This window comes from Cherax quadricarinatus, chromosome 23, assembly GCF_038502225.1.
Source record: "Cherax quadricarinatus isolate ZL_2023a chromosome 23, ASM3850222v1, whole genome shotgun sequence".
Taxonomy (NCBI): Eukaryota; Metazoa; Arthropoda; class Malacostraca; order Decapoda; family Parastacidae; genus Cherax; species Cherax quadricarinatus.
In genome coordinates, this window is record NC_091314.1 from 17,388,479 (window position 1) to 17,411,017 (window position 22,539).

The 22,539-nt window shown below is 39.7% G+C and overlaps 1 protein-coding gene across 1 annotated transcript in view; it reads right to left on the reverse strand.

Annotated features, from left to right (window-relative positions):
- LOC128685570 (mitogen-activated protein kinase kinase kinase 4-like) overlaps positions 1-22,539 on the reverse strand; it is a 272,746-nt gene that overhangs the window by 200,078 nt on the left and 50,129 nt on the right. The window contains exon 8 of the mRNA XM_070087989.1: positions 4,775-5,598. Within this exon, the coding sequence (XP_069944090.1) occupies positions 4,775-5,598 (824 nt within the window). The remainder of the gene's footprint in view (positions 1-4,774; positions 5,599-22,539) is intronic.

Consider the following 22,539-nt stretch of genomic DNA (forward strand, 5'->3'; position numbering starts at 1 on the left):
ACATAATCCTTGAATTAATACATTTATAGTCCCTCTTTTCCTGCCATAGCTTATCCTTCAACATTATTGCTACTCCTTCTTTAGCTCTAACTCTATTTGAAACCCCTGACCTAATCCCATTTATTCCTCTCCACTGAAACTCTCCCACCCCCTTCAGCTTTGTTTCACTTAAAGCCAGGACATCCAGCTTCTTCTCATTCATAACATCCACAATCATCTCTTTCTTATCATCTGCACAACATCCACGCACATTCAGACTTCCCACTTTGACAATTTTCTTCTTCTTATTCTTTTTAGTAATCTTTACAGGAAAAGGGGTTACTAGCCCATTGTTCCCGGCATTTTAGTTGACTTTTACAACACGCATGGCTTACGGAGGAAAGATTCTTATTCCACTTCCCCATGGATATAAAAGGAAAATTAATAAGACCAAGAACTATTAAGATAAAATCAAAGAAAACTCAGATGAGTGTGCATAAATAAATGTGTACATGTATGTGTAGTGTGACCTAAGTGTAAGTAGAAGTAGCAAGACATGCCTGTAATCTTGCATATTTATGAGACAGACAAAAGACATCAGCAATCCTACCATCATGTAAAACAATCACAGGCTTTCGTTTTACACTCACTTGGCAGGACGGTAGTACCTCCCTGGGTGGTTGCTGTCTACCAACCTACTACCTACTACTGTTTTAAATATCGTATATTAAGTATGAGATGGGGAGCCAGGGCTACCTACACCTGACTTCCTACAAATAAGTACTACTCACTTCTCACCCTACATTAAGATTACAAATACTTTAAGTAAGTAATGAGTGTACTGTGTATGTATTTTACTTTTTGTGTTTTTAATGCCTAGTTCTATTACTAATTTAATATAATTTAGTGTAAACTTGTTGTCTGGCATTTATATGTACAGTGGACCCTCGACCAGCGATGGCATCGATTAATGATAAATCTGACTAGTGATACATTTTATCGCAAAAATTTTGCCTCGATTAGCGCTAAAAAACTCGACCAACACTATTCGTTCCGTCTGAGACGCATCCACTTCTGGCCAGTGTTTACAAGCCAGCCAGCCACCGCGGTCGCTTCCAAGCATACAATCGGAACATTTCATATTATCACAGCCTTTTTAGTGATTGCACCTGCAAAATAAGTCACCATGGGCCCCAAGAAAGCTTCTAGTGCCAACCCTACAGCAAAAAGGGTGAGAATTACTATGGAGGTGAAGAAAGAGATCATTGCTAAGTATGAAAGTGGAGTGCATGTCTCCGAGCTGGCCAGGCTGTACACAAAACCCCAATCAACCATCGCTACTATTGTGGCCAAGAAAACGGCAATCAAGGAAGCTGTTCTTGCCAAAGGTGCAACTATGTTTTCGAAACGGAGATCACAAGTGATAGAAGATGTTGAGAGACTGTTATTGGTATGGATAAACGAAAAACAGATAGCAGGAGATAGCATCTCTCAAGCGATCATATGTGAAAAGGCTAGGAAGTTGCATGACGATTTAATTAGAAAAATGCCAGCAACTAGTGGTGATGTGAGTGAATTTAAGGCCAGCAAAGGTTGGTTTGAGAGATTTAAGAATCGTAGTGGTATACATAGTGTGATAAGGCATGGTGAGGCTGCCAGTTTGGACCAAAAAGCAGCTGAAAAATATGTGCAGGAATTCAAGGAGTACATAGACAGTGAAGGACTGAAACCTGAACAAGTGTTTAATGGTGACACTGACAATGTTGTGAAACACTTTAGGAATGTCATAAAGGAACGGGAGGTACAGGCCTCTATGGGCAGATATGTTGTGCGACAGAGGTCCAGTGACTCTCAAGCTGGTCTTAGTGGCATTAAAAGAAGAAGGGAAGTAACCCCAGAAAAAGGACTTGCCACCTCAAGTCCTAATGGAAGGGGATTCCCCTTCTAAACACTAAGACCATCAACACACTCCCCTCTTCCCATCCCATCAATCATCACCAGATCTTCAATAAAGGTAATTGTCATGTAACTGTGCATGTCTTCTTCAGTTTGTGTGTATTAAAATTAATATTTCATGTGTTAAAATTTTTTTTTTTCAATACTTTTGGGTGTCTTGCACGGATTAATTTGATTTCCATTATTTCTTATGGGGAAAATTAACTTGACTAACGATTATTTTGACTAACGATGAGCTCTCAGGAACGGATTAATAGCGTTAGTCGAGGGTCCACTGTATTTATAAATGGAAAAAATGGCGTTCTGCTTTCCGGCGATATCTGCTTTCCGACGATAGCCTGGAACCTAACCCGCCATATAAGTGGGTTCCTACTACATGTATATCTAAATTATCTTTCTATGTGAATCTATTATACAGAATGAAGTGCTAGTATGTATTACATGATTTAACCCTTTGACTGTTTTGGTTGTATATATATGTCTTACGAGCCAGTGTTTCAGACGTATACAGTGGACCCCCGCAATAACGATCACCTCCGAATGTGACCAATTATGTAAGTGTATTTATGTAAGCGCGTTTGTACGTGTATGTTTGGGGGTCTGAAATGGACTAATCTACTTCCTTATGGGAACAAATTCGGTCAGTACTGGCACCTGAACATACTTCTGGAGTGAAAAAATATCATTAACCGGGGGTCCACTGTATATACTCAATAATTCTAGCGGTTTCAAATCAAGCAGGAGAAACCTGGTAGGCCCACATGTGAGAGAATGGGTCTGTGTGGTCATTGTGCACCATATAAAAAAAATCCTGCCGTACGCAGTGCATAATGAGAAAAGAAAACTCCGACCGTTTTTTAGTAATAAAACGCCGAATTGGAGGTGTATTTTCGTATAGTATTTATCGTTGTATTCTCGTTTTCATAGTCTCATGTGATAAAATGGAAAACATATTACAGAAATAGAGATGATTTTGATTAGTTTCACAATGAAAACTACCTTGAAATTGAGCTCAAAGCAGCGGAAATGTTCGATTTTTACCAATGTTCAAGAGCAAGCAAATCACACCACATGTCCAATACACGTCAATTGGGGAGTCTAATATTCTTTCACTAGTGCACTGATGTTATTTATACCATTTTTACAATAATGCAGTAGTCTGCATAACAGTAAATCTTCTATTTTTTTTTTTCCAACAAGTCGGCCGTCTCCCACTGAGGGAGGGTGACCCAAAAAAGAAAGAAAATCCCCCCCAAAAAAATACTTTCATCATCATTCAACACTTTCACCACACTCACACATTATCACTGTTTTTGCAGAGGTGCTCAGAATACAACAGTTTAGAAGTATATACGTATAAAGATACACAACATATCCCTCCAAACTGCCAATATCCCGAACCCCTCCTTTAAAGTGCAGGCATTGTACTTCCCATTTCCAGGACTCAAGTCCGACTATATGAAAATAACCGGTTTCCCTGAATCCTTTCACTAAATATTACCCTGCTCACACTCCAACAGATCGACAGGTCCCAAGTATCATTCGTCTCAATTCACTCCTATCTAACACACTCACACACGCTTGCTGGAAGTCCAAGCCCCTCGCCCACAAAACCTCCTTTACCCCCTCTCTCCAACCCTTTCGAGGACGACCCCTACCCCTCCTTCTATTTTTTGTATGAATAAAAAATCAAAATAGAAAGCAATAGTAATATAAGAGGGGCCAAGAGACATGACTAATGAACAGAGGATATGTTATTTTAGTGCCAAGAATGTCTACACTGTTTATTCTGGACCCTATTTTGAAATTGGCATTTTTTTTAATTTGCATGAAATTGGCCAAATTGCCAATTTTTGACCACTTTATTGGGTAGTTCAAACTGGTAAATGGGTGGTTTCTTGTACTCAATTGATAGAAAAAATGGAGTTCTAGAAAAACAGCTATGAGTTTGGTCAACTGGAACAATGGAATTGACCAAAAATAGGGCTCAAAGTTGGCAAAGTCGCCGATGCGTGTATGTCGCTAAGGCCGCTAACTTTGTGGGACCGTAATTCTGTGAGTTTTCGACCAAATTTCATACTTTTGGTGTCATTACCATCGGGAAAAGATTCTCTATCATTTCATAAGAAAAAATAATTTTTTTTTTCTCCAAAAGTTTTGCAACATAGAATGAGTTTCAGACAGGGGCTTGCGACAGTCAAAGGGTTAGCTTTTGCATGATCTAAAAAATAATTTCAATGTGATCTGTAAGTTAGCCCCACCTGATCAATGTATTTTTCACACCTTTTATGTTTTTCACTGGGATACCAAATTTATCAAAAACTAAAGCCATTCAAGCAAAACCGATGACATTCAGAATCAGCACGAAAAACTTACCCTAAAATCAGTGTAATATCATTGACCATAAAATGAGTATTGACCAGTGTAATGAATGGTATGAAAATTATCAGTGATGGGATCTACTGAACTAACCAAAAATTAAATCAGCCCCTCCTGTCCCATAATATATGACTAACAGATAAACAGATGTGCCTGTCTTTATATCCTATTTCAGTGAGGGGTGACTTTTTGGCATATTTTTTATCTCAAAGACTATCTCACGCCAAGGCAGTGACCCAGAGAGGAAAACACATTCACCATCATTCATTCACATGATCTTTTCAGGTATGTGTTGACATCACACTTCAGATATACAGTGTATATGTTATGACATACTGCATGCATACAAGCCAAGGTGAATTTATATGAGAAAACCAATGTTCAGAAAATTCAACAATGCTTGAATTCATGATAATGGTAGTATTATGACAAAACATGTATATAACTTAAAGAACATTACCTGTAAGGATTAGCTTCTACGAAAATATCACTAAGGCAACGGCGTAGTCCTCCTGCTGGAGGTGCAGACATGTGCCCAGGAGGTAACAGAAAACCACTATTGGTACTAGTAGTAGTGTGTCCCGAGTCCGAGGAATTATTTGAATCAGATGGATTAGAGCTGGCATCAGATTTATCACAGTCTACAACAAAACGAACAGATGATAATGGCTTGGAAACTTGTGTTTCTGTTTCTTGTGGGCCTTCCTCATATGGAGTTGATAATGGTGCACCAGAATCATAACTAGATGCTGGAGTGACTGCACCAGTAAAACAGGTACTAAATGTGGGCCATGGTATAAGAGTATTGGTCATGTTTCCAAGTAGTTTCCCAAGGACTTCAATTTTCATTCTTAACTGAACACTTGTATTGTACCACACACACAAAGCCTTGTATCTATTAACAAATTCTGGTTGTTCCCATTCTGGAAAATGTAGTGCTAATTTTTTTGTAGAGGGAAAGAGAGACTCAATATAGTCTAACTTTTTAAGTAATGCAGCAACTTGGATGAGACTTTCTGTTTGTTTCTCTACACATCCCTTACACCAAATAGACAGACAACCACCACAATCATCTTCTCCCTCTACCGTTCTATTAACACCAATATCCTCAGAAGCATCAGAAGATATCACAGCAACCCCACCAATCCTCAGGTCTCCTGTGATCATTGCTTCATCAACAGTGGTTATCTTCATCTCAGATTGGACTACAGAATTTTCCTGACACTTTTCTTTTTTATTAGGATCAAATCTGAAGTTTAAAACTTCCTGTATAACACCATGAACCTGTAAATAAGAACAAACTTATTTTAATACAACATACCACTTACATTTTATTTCCCCAAAGGCCCCTCTAGCTACCCTTCAGAAGCAGAAGGGAATAGACATTGTAGAATAATGCTAACTTGCCAAACCAGAACATTTCACTCCACTTCACACTGAAGGCACTGTACATTATATTCCATGACTTAAATGCTTTTCTAAAAGTTTCTCTGCAGAAACTGCCTTACTTACACTTCAACAGCATGTCAAATATCACAGATTATTCACTGCCACTGAAACCTAATACCCTGACAATTTTGTATAATCTCATTTACTATCTTGCCAATGCATGGTGACCACAAAGTGAAAATACATTCCATCATTCGTTCAATTGCTGTCTTGCCAGAAGTATGCTGACATCACAAAGCAGATTACCCTCTGACTGCAACATCCCCACTCCTCCTTCAGAATGCAGTCACTGCCCTTCTCACCTCCAGGACTCAAGGTTTAGCTAACTAGTTTCCCTTATTGTCTTCTTAAAAGTTACCTTGCTAACACTCCAACAGCATACCCACTAAAACACCACTTGTTATCATTCACTTCTGTCTAACAAGTTACAAAATCTCTACCTCTCAAAACCTTTTCACCATCAACCCATCCTCAGACACCTTCCTGCCTCCAACCCCATACATTATACATCCTCTTTATTAAGCTATCTTGCTCTCTTCTTTCAGCCTATCCAAATCTTAAAAATTTCTCTTCAGTTTCTTAAATTATAATTTTTATACATGTGACTTTGTAAATGGTTCAAGTCGGACCGAAACGTCGTCGTAAGCTCCTCTCTTCTATGTGCGGGCTGTATGTGTAACACTGAGTCTTCCTTATTCCTTAGTTCTTAATTCTTTGTATAATATTCATGTCACTTATCAATATCAAATGAGACATTTTTATTGCCTCCAACCTCCACTCCACTGCCACACTGAACCCTTTAATTGTGGCATACCAGAAAATTAAATTTCCTGTGTGTGTGTGTGTGTGTGTGTGTGTGTGTGTGTGTGTGTGTGTGTGTGTGTGTGTGTGTGTGTGAGTGAGTGTGTGTGTGTGTGTGTGTGTGTGTGTGTGTGTGTGTGTGTGTGTGTGTGTGTGTGTGTGTGTGTGTGTGTGTGTGTGTGTGTGTGTGTGTGTGTGTGTGTGTGTGTGTGTGTGTGTGTGTGTGTGTGTGTGTGTGTGTGTGTGTGTGTGTGTGTGTGTGTGTGTGTGTGTGTGTGTGTGTGTGTGTGTGTGTGTGTGTGTGTGTGTGTGTGTGTGTGTGTGTGTGTGTGTGTGTGTGGGGGGTGGGGGGGGGGTGGGGGCAAGAATTTGAAAACAAAAACCTTACAGATCAAATGAGTGCATTTTTATAATTTGAATAAGACTAAACTTAGTGGAATCAGATAAAAAAAAAAATCATGATTTTATGGTGTGTTGAACTTGATGTAAAACTTATCAGTCATCAACAAAAGTGGTATAAATGTGCAAATGATATTTAAATTTTACAATTTACTGATGCCAAATTATGATTGATTTTCATTTTTTTTTAATATTTAGCACTATGGACACTGGTTTTTTTTTTTTTTTTTTTTTTAACACATCAGCTGCTTACCACCGTGGCAGGATCACCCAAAAAAGAAATAAAAACTCGAAAAGAAAGAAAGAACTTTCATCATTCAACACTTTCACCATCACTCACACAAAATCACTGTCTTTGCAGAGTCGCTCAGCTATGACAGCTTAGACATCCCTCCAAACTGCCAATATCCTAAACCCCTCCTTTAAAGTGCAGGCATTGTGCTGCCCATTTCCAGGACTCGAGTCCAGCTAACCGGTTTCCCTGAATCCCTTCACAAAATATTACCCTGCTCACACTCCAACAGCTTGTCAGGTCCCAAAAACCATTTGTCTCCATTCACTCTTATCTAACACGCTTACGCACGCTTGCTGGAAGTCCAAGCCCCCTCGCCCACAAAACCTCCTTTACTCCCTCCCTCCAACCTTTTGGAGGATGACCCCTACCCCGCTTTATTTCCCCAATAGATTTATACACTTCCAAGTCATTGTACTTTGGTCCAAATGACCAAACAACCTCAACAGCCCCTCTTCAGCCTTCTGACTAATAAGACTCACAAAACTGTAATGACACTACTGCAAACAAACCATACCACGGGCGGGGTTAGAACCCGCGATCAGAGAGCCACAAAATTCCAGACCGACACGTTAGCCACTGAGCAAGCTAGCTACTATAAGATTCATCCAACTAGGTATATTACTACACCATAGGAATGTTAGCATTGACACCATTGTAACAACAAATGCAAGTTTTTTTTTATACCTAGTTGGATGAATCTTACTGTAGTTAGCTGGCCCAATGGCTAAAGCGCCGGTCTGGAGTTTTGTGACTCTCTGATCGTGGGTTCTAACCCCGCCCGTGTTTTTTTTTTTTTTTTTTAACTATTACTCATAGTAACACCACATCTAATTTCCACAATATGAATTCTCTGCATAATATTTACACCACACATTGCCTTTAGACATGACATCTCCACTGTCTCCAGCCGCCATCTCGCTGCAGCATTTACAACCCATGCTTCACACCCATATAAGTGTTGGTACCACTATACTCTCGTACATTCCCTTCTTTGCCTTCATGAATAATGTCCTTTGTCTCCACAGATACCTCAAAGCACCATTCACCTTTTCTTCTTCATCAGATCTATGCTTTACCTCATCCTTCATAAACCCATCTGCTGACAAGTCAACTTCCAAATATCTGAAAACATTCACTTCTTCCATACTCCCTCCCTCCTATGTAACATCCAATTTTTCATTATCTAAATCATTTGATACCCTTATCACCTTACTCTTATCTATCTTCATTTTCAACTTTCTACCTTTAAACACCCTCCCAAATTCATCCACTAACCTTTGCAACTTCTCTTTAGAATCTCCCAAAAGCACAGTATCATCAGAAGAAAAATAACTGTAAACTCCCTATAATTTAATGCTACCCCTCTCTCTAACATCCTAGCATTTACTTCTTGTACAACCCCATCTATAAATATATTAAACAACTATGGTGACATTACACATCCCTGTCTAAGACTTACTTTTACTGGAAAGTAATTTCCCTCTCTCCTACACTCCCTAACCTGAGCCTCACTATCCTCATAAAAACTCTTTATAGAATTTAGTAACTTACCACCTATTCCATATACTTGCAACATCTGCCACATTGCTCCCCTATCCACTATCATATGCCTTTCCTAAATCCATAAATGCAATGAAAACTTCCCTACCTTTATCTAAATACTGTTCATATCCATGCTTCAATGTAAACACCTGATCTACACATCCCCTACCCATTCTAAAGCCTCCTTGCTCATCTGCAATCCTGCTCTCTGTCTTACCTCTAACTCTTTCAATAATACTCCTACCATACACTTTACCTGGTATACTCAGTAAATTTATTTCCCTATAACTTTTAAAATCTCTTTTGTCCCCCTTCCTTTTATATAAAGGAACTATACATGCTCACTGCCAATCCCTAGGTACCTTTCCCTCTTTCATACATTTATTAAACAAAAAGACCAACCACTCCAATACTATATCTCCCCCTGCTTTTAACATTTCTGTCATGATCCCATCAATTCCAGCTGCTTTACCCCCTCCATTCTATGTAATGCCTCATGCACCTCCCCCACACTCACATCCTGCTCTTCTTCACTCCTAAAAGATGCTATACCTCCCTGGCCAGTTAATGAAATTACTCCCTCCCTTTCTTCATCGACATTTAAAAGTTCCTCAAAATATTCCTGCTATCTACCCAATACCTCCAGCTCCCCATCTACTAACTCCCCTACTCTGTTTTTAACTGACAAATCCATTCGTTAACTAGGCTTTCTTAACTTGTTTATCTCACTCCAAAATTTTTTCTTATTCTCAGCAAAATTTCTTGACAGTGCCTCTCCCACCCTATCATTTGTTCTCTTTTTGCACTCTCTCACCACTGTCTTCACCTTTTTTTTCACTCTCCATATACTCTGCCCTTCTTATATCACTAATGCTTTGTAAAAAACTCTCATAAGCTACCATTTTCTCTTTTATCAAACCCTTTACTTCATCATTCCACCAATCACTCCTCTTTCCTCCTGCCACCACCTTCCAATAGCCACAAACTTCTGCCCCACATTCTAATATCGCATTTTTAAAACTATTCCATCCCTCTTCAATCCCCCCCCCCCCCACTACCCATACTTGCACTAGCCCACCTTTCTGCCAAAAGATGTTTATATCTTACCCTAACTTCCTCCTCCCTTAGTTTATAAACCTTCACCTCTCTCTTACTTACTGTTGTTGTTTTCCTTTTATCCCAACCACCTCTTACTCTAACTGTAGCTACAACTAGATAATGATCTGATATATCCATTGCCCCTCTATAAACATGTACATCCTGAAACCTGCCCATAAATCTTTTATCCACCAGTACATAATCTAACAGACTACTTTCATTACATGCTATATCATATCTTGTATACTTATTTATCCTCTTTTTTCATAAAATATGTATTACATATTATCAAACTTCTTTCTACACATAATTCAATTAACCCTTTCAAGGTTTCGGCCGTACTAGTACAGCTTACGAGCCAGGGTTTTTGACGTACTAGTACGCCTAAATTCTAGCGCCCTCAAATCTAGTGAGAGAAAGCTGGTAGGCCTACATATGAAAGAATGGGTCTATGTGGTCAGTGTGCGCAGTATAAAAAAAAAAATCCTGCAGCAAACAGTGAGTAATGAGAAAAAAAAAAATCTTTGACAGTGTTTTTGGATTAAAACAGCGACTTTGCACTATATTTTCGTATGGTATTTATTGTTGTATTCTAGTTTTCCTGGTCTCATTTTATAGAATGGAAGACATATTACAGAAATTGAGATGATTTTGACTGGTTTTACAAAGAAAAGTACCTTGAAATTGAGCTCAAAATAGCAGAAATGTTCGATTTTTACCAAAGGTCAAAAGTAAACAAATCATGCTAAGTGTCCAATACACGTCAACTGGTGAGTCTAATATTCTTTCACAAGTGCGCTGATATTATTTATACCATTTCTACATCAATGCAGTAGTCTGCATAACCGTAAATCTTCTATTTTTTTGTGAGAATAAAAATTCAAAGTGGAAAGCAAAAGAATGTAAGAGGGGCATGGGGACGTGACTAATGAACAGAGGAAATGTTATTTTAGTGCCAGGAATGTCTTTCTTGTTTATTCTGGACCCTATTCGGAAATTGGCATCTTTTGAAATTTGTGTGAAATTGGCAAAATTGCTAAATTCCGACCGCTGTATTGGATAGTTGAAATCGGTAAATGGGTGGTTTCTTGTGCTCATTCGATAGAAACAATGGAGTTCTAGTGAAATAGTTATGATTTCTGCCAACAAGTATACTGGAATTGGCCGAAAATAGGGCTCAAATTGGGCAAAATCGCCGATGTGTAAACATCGTCGAGACCGCTAACTTCGCGAGAGCATAATTCCTTAAGTTTTCCATCAAATTTCATACTTTTGGTGTCATTATGATTGAGAAAAGATTCTCTATATTTTCATTAGAAAAAATAATTTTTTTTTTAAATTTGGCTGACCCTGAGAACAAGTGTCTGAGAGGGCCTGTCGACCCTGAAAGGGTTAAAGGCTCCCCATTTTTGTTTACCCCTGGCACCCCAAATTTACCTGCTACTCCCTCCATCACATTTTTAAACACTTTAGCATTGAGATCCCCAACCACAAGTACTCTCTCACTTGGTTCAAAAGTCCCCATGCACTCAACATTTCCCAAAATCTCTCTCTCTCCTCTACACTTCTTTCTTCTCCAGGTGCATAAACACTTAATATAACCCACTATTTACATTCAATCCTTATTTTACCTCACATAATCCTTGAATTTATACATTTATATTCCTTCTTTTCCTGCCATAACTTACCCTTCAACATTATTGCTACTCCTTCCTCAGCTCTAGCTCTATTAGAAACCCCTGACCTAATCCCATTTATTTCTCACCACTGAAACTCTCCTACCCCCTTCAGATTTGTTTCACTTAGAGCAGGACATCCAGCTTCATTTCATTCATAACATCCACAGTCATCTATTTCTTATCAATCACACTACAACTGCACACATTCAAACATCCCACTTTGATGGTTTTTCTTCTTTTTCTTTTTAGTAGGCTATATTGGAAAAGGGGTTACTAGCCCATTGCTCCCTACATTTTAGTTGACTTATACAACACGCATGGCTTACGGAGGAAAGATTCCTATTCCACTTCCCCATGAATGTGAAAGGAAAGGTAATAAGAACAAGAACTATTAAGATAAAATTTAATGAAAACTCAGATGAATGTGCATACATAAACGTGTACATGCATGTGTAGTGTGACCTCAGTGTAAGTAGAAGTAGCAAGACGTACCTGAAATCTTGCACGTTTTTTTTTTTTCAACAAACCGGCCGTATCCCACCAAGGCAGGGTGGCCCAAAAAGAAAAACTATAGTTTCTCTTTTTAAATTTAGTAATTTATACAGGAGATGGGGTTTCTAGCCCCTTGCTCCCGGCATTTTAGTCGCCTCTTACAACACGCATGGTTTATGGAGGAAGAATTCTGTTCCACTTCCCCATGGAGATAAGAGGAAATAAACAAGAACAAGAACTAGAAAGAAAATAGAAGAAAACCCAGAGGGGTGTGTAGGTTGGTAGACAGCAACCACTCAGGGAGGTACTACCGTCCTGCCAAGTGAATGTAAAACAAAAGCCTATAATTGTTTTACATGATGGTAGGATTGCTGGTGTGTTTTTTTTTGTGTCTCATAAATATGCAAGATTTTATCTTAATAGTTCTTGGTCTTATTACTTTTCCTTTTATATCCATGGGGAAGTGGAAAAAGAATCTTTCCTCTGTAAGCCATGCGTGTTGTAAAAGTCAACTAAAATGCCGAGAACAATGGGCTAGTAACCCCTTTTACTGAAAAGATTACTAGAAAGAATATTTTTTTTATTATTATCACACTGGCCGATTCCCACCAAGGCAGGGTGGCCCGAAAAAGAAAAACTATGACCATCATTCACTCCATCACTGTCTTGCCAGAAGGGTGCTTTACACTACAGTTTTTAAACTGCAACATTAACACCCCTCCTTCAGAGTGCAGGCACTGTACTTCCAATCTCCAGGACTCAAGTCCAGCCTGCCGGTTTCCCTGAACCCCTTCATAAATGTTACTTTGCTCACACTCCAACAGCACGTCAAGTATTAAAAACCATTTGTCTCCATTCACTCCTATCAAACACGCTCACGCATGCCTGCTGGAAGTCCAAGCCCCTCGCACACAACACCTCCTTTACCCCCTCCCTCCAACCTTTCCTAGGCCGACCCCTACCCCGCCTTCCTTCCACTACAGACTGATACACTCTTGAAGTCATTCTGTTTTGCTCCATTCTCTCTACATGTCCGAACCACCTCAACAACCCTTCCTCAGCCCTCTGGACAACAGTTTTGGTAATCCCGCACCTCCTCCTAACTTCCAAACTACGAATTCTCTGCATTATATTCACACCACACATTGCCCTCAGACATGACATCTCCACTGCCTCCAGCCTTCTCCTTGTTGCAACATTCATCACCCATGCTTCACACCCATATAAGAGCATTGGTAAAACTATACTCTCATACATTCCCCTCTTTGCCTCCAAGGACAAAGTTCTTTGTCTCCACAGACTCCTAGGTGCACCACTCACCCTTTTCCCCTCATCAATTCTATGATTCACCTCATCTTTCATAGACCCATCTGCTGACACGTCCACTCCCAAATATCTGAATACATTCACCTCCTCCATACTCTCTCCCTCCAATCTGATATCCAATCTTTCATCACCTAGTCGTTTTTTTATCCTCATAACCTTACTCTTCCCTGTATTCACTTTTAATTTTCTTCTTTTGCATACCCTACCAAATTCATCCACCAATCTCTGCAACTTCTCTTCAGAATCTCCCAAGAGCACAGTGTCATCAGCAAAGAGCAACTGTGACAACTCCCACTTTATGTGTGATTCTTTATCTTTTAACTCCACACCTCTTGCCAAGACCCTCGCATTTACTTCTCTTACAACCCCATCTATAAATATATTAAACAACCATGGTGACATCACACATCCTTGTCTAAGGCCTACTTTTACTGGGAAATAATTTCCCTCTTTCCTACATACTCTAACTTGAGCCTCACTATCCTCGTAAAAACTCTTCACTGCTTTCAGTAACCTACCTCCTATACCATACACCTGCAACATCTACCACATTGCCCCCCCCTATCCACCCTGTCATACGCCTTTTCCAAATCCGTAAATGCCACGAAGACCTCTTCAGCCTTATCTAAATACTGTTCACTTATATGGGATTAAATCTGGAGTATCTGAGAGAGTTAGAGCAAAGGAAGGGGTAGCAGTAATGTTAAATGATCAGTTATGGAAGGAGAAAAGAGAATATGAATGTGTAAATTCAAGAATTATGTGGATTAAAGTAAAGGTTGGATGCGAAAAGTGGGTCATAATAAGCGTGTATGCACCTGGAGAAGAGAGGAATGTAGAGGAGAGAGAGAGATTTTGGGAGATGTTAAGTGAATGTATAGGAGCCTTTGAACCAAGTGAGAGAGTAATTGTGGTAGGGGACCTGAATGCTAAACTAGGAGAAACTTTTAGAGAGGGTGTGGTAGGTAAGTTTGGGGTGCCAGGTGTAAATGATAATGGGAGCCCTTTGATTGAACTTTGTATAGAAAGGGGTTTAGTTATAGGTAATACATATTTTAAGAAAAAGAGGATAAATAAGTATACAAGATATGATGTAGGGCGAAATGACAGTAGTTTGTTGGATTATGTATTGGTAGATAAAAGACTGTTGAGTAGACTTCAGGATGTACATGTTTATAGAGGGGCCACAGATATATAAGATCACTTTCTAGTTGTAGCTACACTGAGAGTAAAAGGTAGATGGGATACAAGGAGAATAGAAGCATCAGGGAAGAGAGAGGTGAAGGTTTATAAACTAAAAGAGGAGGCAGTTAGGGTAAGATATAAACAGCTATTAGAGGATAGATGGGCTAATGAGAGCATAGGCAATGGGGTCGAAGAGGTATGGGGTAGGTTTAAAAATGTAGTGTTAGAGTGTTAAGCAGAAGTTTGTGGTTACAGGAAAGTGGGTGCGGGAGGGAAGAGGAGCGATTGGTGGAATGATGATGTAAAGAGAGTAGTAAGGGAGAAAAAGTTAGCATATGAGAAGTTTTTACAAAGTAGAAGTGATGCAAGGAGGGAAGAGTATATGGAGAAAAAGAGAGAGGTTAAGAGAGTGGTGAAGCAATGTAAAAAGAGAGCAAATGAGAGAGTGGGTGAGATGTTATCAACAAATTTTGTTGAAAATAAGAAAAAGTTTTGGAGTGAGATTAACAAGTTAAGAAAGCCTAGAGAACAAATGAATTTGTCAGTTAAAAATAGGAGAGGAGAGTTATTAAATGGAGAGTTAGAGGTATTGGGAAGATGGAGGGAATATTTTGAGGAATTGTTAAATGTTGATGAAGATAGGGAAGCTGTGATTTTGTGTATAGGACAAGGAGGAATAACATCTTGTAGGAGTGAGGAAGAGCCAGTTGTGAGTGTGGGGGAAGTTCGTGAGGCAGTAGGTAAAATGAAAGGGGGTAAGGCAGCCGGGATTGATGGGATAAAGATAGAAATGTTAAAAGCAGGTGGGGATATAGTTTTGGAGTGGTTGGTGCAATTATTTAATAAATGTATGGAAGAGGGTAAGGTACCTAGGGATTGGCAGAGAGCATGCATAGTTCCTTTGTATAAAGGCAAAGGGGATAAAAGAGAGTGCAAAAATTATAGGGGGATAAGTCTGCTGAGTATACCTGGTAAAGTGTATGGTAATGTTATTATTGAAAGAATTAAGAGTAAGACGGAGAATAGGATAGCAGATGAACAAGGAGGCTTTAGGAAAGGTAGGGGGTGTGTGGTCCAGGTGTTTACAGTGAAACATATAAGTGAACAGTATTTAGATAAGGCTAAAGAGGTCTTCGTGGCATTTATGGATTTGGAAAAGGCGTATGACAGGGTGGATAGGGGGGCAATGTGGCAGATGTTGCAAGTGTAGGAGGTAGGTTACTGAAAGCAGTAAAGAGTTTTTACGAGGATAGTGAGGCTCAAGTTAGAGTATGTAGGAAAGAGGGAAATTATTTCCCAGTAAAAGTAGGCCTTAGACAAGGATGTGTGATGTCACCATGGTTGTTTAATATATTTATAGATGGGGTTGTAAGAGAAGTAAATGCGAGGGTCTTGGCAAGAGGCATGGAGTTAAAAGATAAAGAATCACACACAAAGTGGGAGTTGTCACAGCTGCTCTTTGTTGATGACACTGTGCTCTTGGGAGATTCTGAAGAGAAGTTGCAGAGATTGGTGGATGAATTTGGTAGGGTGTGCAAAAGAAGAAAATTAAACGTGAATACAGGAAAGAGTAAGGTTATGAGGATAACAAAAAGATTAGGTGATGAAAGATTGAATATCAGATTGGAGGGAGAGAGTATGGAGGAGGTGAATGTATTCAGATATTTGGGAGTGGACGTGTCAGCGGATGGGTCTATGAAAGATGAGGTGAATCATAGAATTGATGAGGGGAAAAGAGTGAGTGGTGCACTTAGGAGTCTGTGGAGACAAAGAACTTTGTCCTTGGAGGCAAAGAGGGGAATGTATGAGAGTATAGTTTTACCAACGCTCTTATATGGGTGTGAAGCATGGGTGATGAATGTTGCAGCGAGGAGAAGGCAGGAGGCAGTGGAGATGTCATGTCTGAGGGCAATGTGTGGTGTGAATATAATGCAGAGAATTCGTAGTTTGGAAGTTAGGAGGAGGTGCGGGATTACCAAAACTGTTGTCCAGAGGGCTGAGGAAGGGTTGTTGAGGTGGTTCGGACATGTAGAGAGAATGGAGCGAAACAGAATGACTTCAAGAGTGTATCAGTCTGTAGTGGAAGGAAGGCGGGGTAGGGGTTGGCCTAGGAAAGGTTGGAGAGAGGGGGTAAAGGAGGTTTTGTGTGCGAGGGGCTTGGACTTCCAGCAGGCATGCCTGAGCGTGTTTGATAGGAGTGAATGGAGACAAATGGTTTTAAATACTTGATGTGCTGTTGGAGTGTGAGCAAAGTAACATTTATGAAGGGGTTCAGGGAAACCGGCAGGCCGGACTTGAGTCCTGGAGATTGGAAGTACAGTGCCTGCTCTCTGAAGGAGGGGTGTTAATGTTGCAGTTTAAAAACTGTAGTGTAAAGCACCCTTCTGGCAAGACAGTGATGGAGTGAATGATGGTGAAAGTTTTTCTTTTTCGGGCCACCCTGCCTTGGTGGGAATCGGCCAGTGTGATAATAATAATAATAATAAAATAATTATATGTTTCACTGTAAACACCTGGTCCACACACCCCCTACCTTTCCTAAAGCCTCCTTGTTCATCTGCTATCCTATTCTCTGTCTTACTCTTAATTCTTTCAATAATAACTACCATACACTTTACCAGGTATATTCAACAGACTTATCCCCCTATAATTTTTGCACTCTCTTTTGTCCCCTTTGCCTTTATACAAGGGAACTATGCATGCTCTCTGCCAATCCCTAGGTACCTTACCCTCAACCATACATTTATTAAATAATTGCACCAAACACTCCAAAACTATATCCCCACCTGCTTTTAACATTTCTATCTTTATAACATCAATCCTGGCTGCCTTACCCCCTTTCATTTTACCTACTGCCTCACGAACTTCCCCCACACTCACAACTGGCTCTTCCTCACTCCTACAAGATGTTATTCCTCCTTGCCCTATATACGAAATCACAGCTTCCCTATCTTCATCAACATTAAACAATTCCTCAAAATATTCCCTCCATCTCCCCAATACCTCTAACTCTCCATTTAATACCTCTCCTCTCCTATTTTTAACTGACAAATCCATTTGTTCTCTAGGCTTCCTTAACTTCTTAATCTCACTCCAAAACTTTTTCTTATTTTCAACAAAATATGTTGATATCTCACCCACTCTCTCATTTGCTCTCTTTTTACATTGCTTCACCACTCTCTTAACCTCTCTCTTTTTCTCCATATACTCTTCCCTCCTTGCATCACTTCTACTTTGTAAAAACTTCTCATATGCTAACTTTTTCTCCCTTACTACTCTCTTTACATCATTCCACCAATCGCTCCTCTTCCCTCCCGCACCCACTTTCTTGTAACCACAAACTTCTGCTTAACACTCTAACACTACATTTTTAAACCTACCCCATACCTCTTCGAGCCCATTGCCTATGCTCTCATTAGCCCATCTATCCTCCAATAACTGTTTATATCTTACCCTAACTGCCTCCTCTTTTAGTTTATAAACCTTCACCTCTCTCTTCCCTGATGCTTCTATTCTCCTTGTATCCCATCTACCTTTTACTCTCAGTGTAGCTACAACTAGAAAGTGATCTGATATATCTGTGGCCCCTCTATAAACATGTACATCCTGAAGTCTACTCAACAGTCTTTTATCTACCAATACATAATCCAACAAACTACTGTCATTTCACCCTACATCATATCTTGTATACTTATTTATCCTCTTTTTCTTAAAATATGTATTACCTATAACTAAACCCCTTTCTATACAGTGTTCAACCAAAGGGCTCCCATTATCATTTACACCTGGCACCCCAAACTTACCTACCACACCCTCTCTAAAAGTTTCTCCTATTTTAGCATTCAGGTCCCTTACCATAATTACTCTCTCACTTGGTTCAAAGGCTCCTATACATTCACTTAACATCTCCCAAAATCTCTCTCTCTCCTCTACATTCCTCTCTTCTCCAGGTGCATACACGCTTATTATGACCCACTTTTCACATCCAACCTTTACTTTAATCCACATAATTCTTGAATTTACACATTCATATTCTCTTTTCTCCTTCCATAACTGATCCTTCAACATTACTGCTACCCCTTCCTTTGCTCAAACTCTTTAAGATACTCCAGATTTAATCCCATTTATTTCCCCCCACCGAAACTCCCCTACTCCCTTCAGCTTTGTTTCGTTTAGGGCCAGGACATCCAACTTCTTTTCATTCATAACATCAGCAATCATCTGTTTCTTGTCATCCGCGCTACATCCACGCACATTCAAGCATCCCAGTTTTATAAAGTTTTTCTTCTTCTCTTTTTTAGTAAATGCCTACAGGAGAAGGGGTTACTAGCCCATTGCTCCCGGCATTTTAGTTGCCTCATACGACACGCATGGCTTACGGCGGAAAGATTCTTTTCCACTTCCCCATGGACAATAGAAGAAATAAAGAAGAACAAGAGCTATTTAGAAAAAGGAGAAAAACCTAGATTTTTTTTTTTTTTTTTTTTTTTTTTTCAACAAGTCGGCCGTCTCCCACCGAGGCAGGGTGACCCAAAAAAGAAAGAAAATCCCCAAAAAGAAAATACTTTCATCATCATTCAACACTTTCACCACACTCGCACATTATCACTGTTTTTGCAGAGGTGCTCAGAATACAACAGTCTAGAAGCATACACATATAAAGATACACAACATATCCCTCCAAACTGCCAATATCCCAAACCCCTCCTTTAAAGTGCAGGCATTGTACTTCCCATTTCCAGGACTCAAGTCCGACTATATGAAAATAACCGGTTTCCCTGAATCCCTTCACTAAATATTACCCTGCTCACACTCCAACAGATCGTCAGGTCCCAAGTACCATTCGTCTCCATTCACTCCTATCTAACACGCTCACGCACGCTTGCTGGAAGTCCAAGCCCCTTACCCACAAAACCTCCTTTACCCCCTCTCTCCAACCCTTTCGAGGACGACCCCTACCCCGCCTTCCTTCCCCTATAGATTTATATGCTTTCCATGTCATTCTACTTTGATCCATTCTCTCTAAATGACCAAACCACCTCAACAACCCCTCTTCTGCCCTCTGACTAATACTTTTATTAACTCCACACCTTCTCCTAATTTCCACACTCCGAATTTTCTGCATAATATTTACACCACACATTGCCCTTAAACAGGACATCTCCACTGCCTCCAACCGTCTCCTCGCTGCTGCATTTACCACCCAAGCTTCACACCCATATAAGAGTGTTGGTACTACTATACTTTCATACATTCCCTTCTTTGCCTCCATAGATAACGTTTTTTGACTCCACATATACCTCAACGCACCACTCACCTTTTTTCCCTCATCAATTCTATGATTAACCTCATCCTTCATAAATCCATCCGCCGACACGTCAACTCCCAAGTATCTGAAAACATTCACTTCTTCCATACTCCTCCTCCCCAATTTGATATCCAATTTTTCTTTATCTAAATCATTTGACACCCTCATCACCTTACTCTTTTCTATGTTCACTTTCAACTTTCTACCTTTACACACATTCCCAAACTCATCCACTAACCTTTGCAATTTTTCTTTAGAATCTCCCATAAGCACAGTATCATCAGCAAAAAGTAACTGTGTCAATTCCCATTTTGAATTTGATTCCCCATAATTTAATCCCACCCCTCTCCCAAACACCCTAGCATTTACTTCCTTAACAACCCCATCTATAAATATATTAAACAACCATGGTGACATTACACATCCCTGTCTAAGACCTACTTTTACCGGGAAATAGTCTCCCTCTCTTCTACACACCCTAACCTGAGCCTCACTATCTTCATAAAAACTCTTTACAGCATTTAATAACTTACCACCTATTCCATATACTTGCAACATCTGCCACATTGCTCCTCTATCCACTCTATCATATGCCTTTTCTAAATCCATAAATGCAATAAAAACTTCCCTACCTTTATCTAAATACTGTTCACATATATGCTTCAATGTAAACACTTGATCTACACATCCCCTACCCACTCTGAAACCTCCTTGCTCATCCGCAATCCTACATTCTGTCTTACCTCTAATTCTTTCAATTATAACCCTACCGTACACTTTTCCTGGTATACTCAGTAAGCTTATTCCTCTATAATTTTTACAGTCTCTTTTGTCCCCTTTCCCTTTATATAAAGGGACTATACATGCTCTCCGCCAATCCCTAGGTACCTTCCCCTCTTTCATACATTTATTGAACAAAAGTACCAACCACTCCAACACTATATCCCCCCCTGCTTTTAACATTTCTGTCATGATCCCATCAGTACCAGCTGCTTTACCCCCTTTCATTTTACGTAATGCCTCACGTACCTCCCCCACACTTACATTCTGCTCTTCTTCACTCCTAAAAGATGGTATACCTCCCTGACCAGTGCATGAAATTACTGCCTCTGTTTCTAGATGTATGTATTATATATATATATATGCATGTGCGTGTCTGTCAAGTGTGACCAAAGTGTAAGTAGGAGTAGCAAGATATCCCTGTTATCTAGCTTGTTTATGAGACAGAAAAGGAAACCAGCAATCCTACCATCATGCAAAACAGTTACAGGTTTCTTTTTCACAGTCATCTGGGAGGACGGTAGTACTTCCATGGGTGGTTGCTGTCTACCAACCTACTACCTAAGAAAATTGTCAAAGTGGGAAGTCTGAATGTGCGTGGATGTTGTGCAAATGATAAGAAAGACATGATTGTGGATGTTATGAATGAGAAGAAGCTGGATGTCCTGGCTTTAAGTGAAACAAAGCTGAAGGGGGTGGGAGAGTTTCAGTGGAGAGGAATAAATGGGATTAGGTCAGGGGTTTCAAACAGAGTTAGAGCTAAAGAAGGAGTAGCAATAATGTTGAAGGATAAGATATGGCAGGAAAAGAAGGACTATAAATGTATTAATTCAAGGATTATGTGGAGTAAAATAAAGGTTGGATGTGAAAAGTGGGTTATAGTAAGTGTATATGCACCTGGAGAAGAGAGAAGTGTAGAGGAGAGAGAGAGAGATTTTGGGAAATGTTGAGTGAATGCGTGGGGAGTTTTGAACCAAGTGTGAGAGTAATGGTGGTTGGGGATTTCAATGCTAAAGTGGGTAAAAATGTTGTGGAGGGAGTAGTAGGTAAATTTGGGGTGCCAGGGGTAAATGAAAATGGGGAGCCTTTAATTGAGCTGTGTGTAGAAAGAGATTTGGTAATAAGTAATATATATTTTATGAAAAGGAGGATAAATAAATATGCAAGGTATGATGTAGCACGAAATAAAAGTAGTTTATTAGATTATGTATTGGTGGATAAAAGGTTAATGGGTAGGCTCCAGGATGTACACGTTTATAGAGGGGCAACTGATATATCGGATCATTATTTAGTTATAGCTACAGTTAGAGTAAGAGGTAGATGGGACAAGAGAAAGGTGGCAACAACAAGTAGGAGGGAAGTGAAAGTGTATAAACTAAGGGAGGAGGAAGTTCGGGTGAGATATAAGCGACTATTGGCAGCAAGGTGGGCTAGTGCAAAGATGAGTAGTGGGGGGCTTGAAGAGGGTTAGATGAGTTTTAAAAATGCAGTATTAGAATGTGGGGCAGAAGTTTGTGGTTATAGGAGGGTGGGGGCAGGAGGAAAGAGGAGTGATTGGTGGAATGATGAAGTAAAGGGTGTGATAAAAGAGAAAAAGATAGCTTATGAGAGGTTTATACAAAGCAGAAGTGTTATAAGAAGAGCAGAGTATATGGAGAGTAAAAGAAAGGTGAAGAGAGTGGTGAGAGAGTGCAAAAGGAGAGCAGATGATAGAGTGGGAGAGGCACTGTCAAGAAATTTTAATGAAAATAAGAAAAAATTTTGGAGTGAGTTAAACAAGTTAAGAAAGCCTAGGGAACGTATGGATTTGTCAATTAAAAACGAATTAGGGGAGTTAGTAGATGGGGAGAGGGAAGTATTAGGTAGATGGC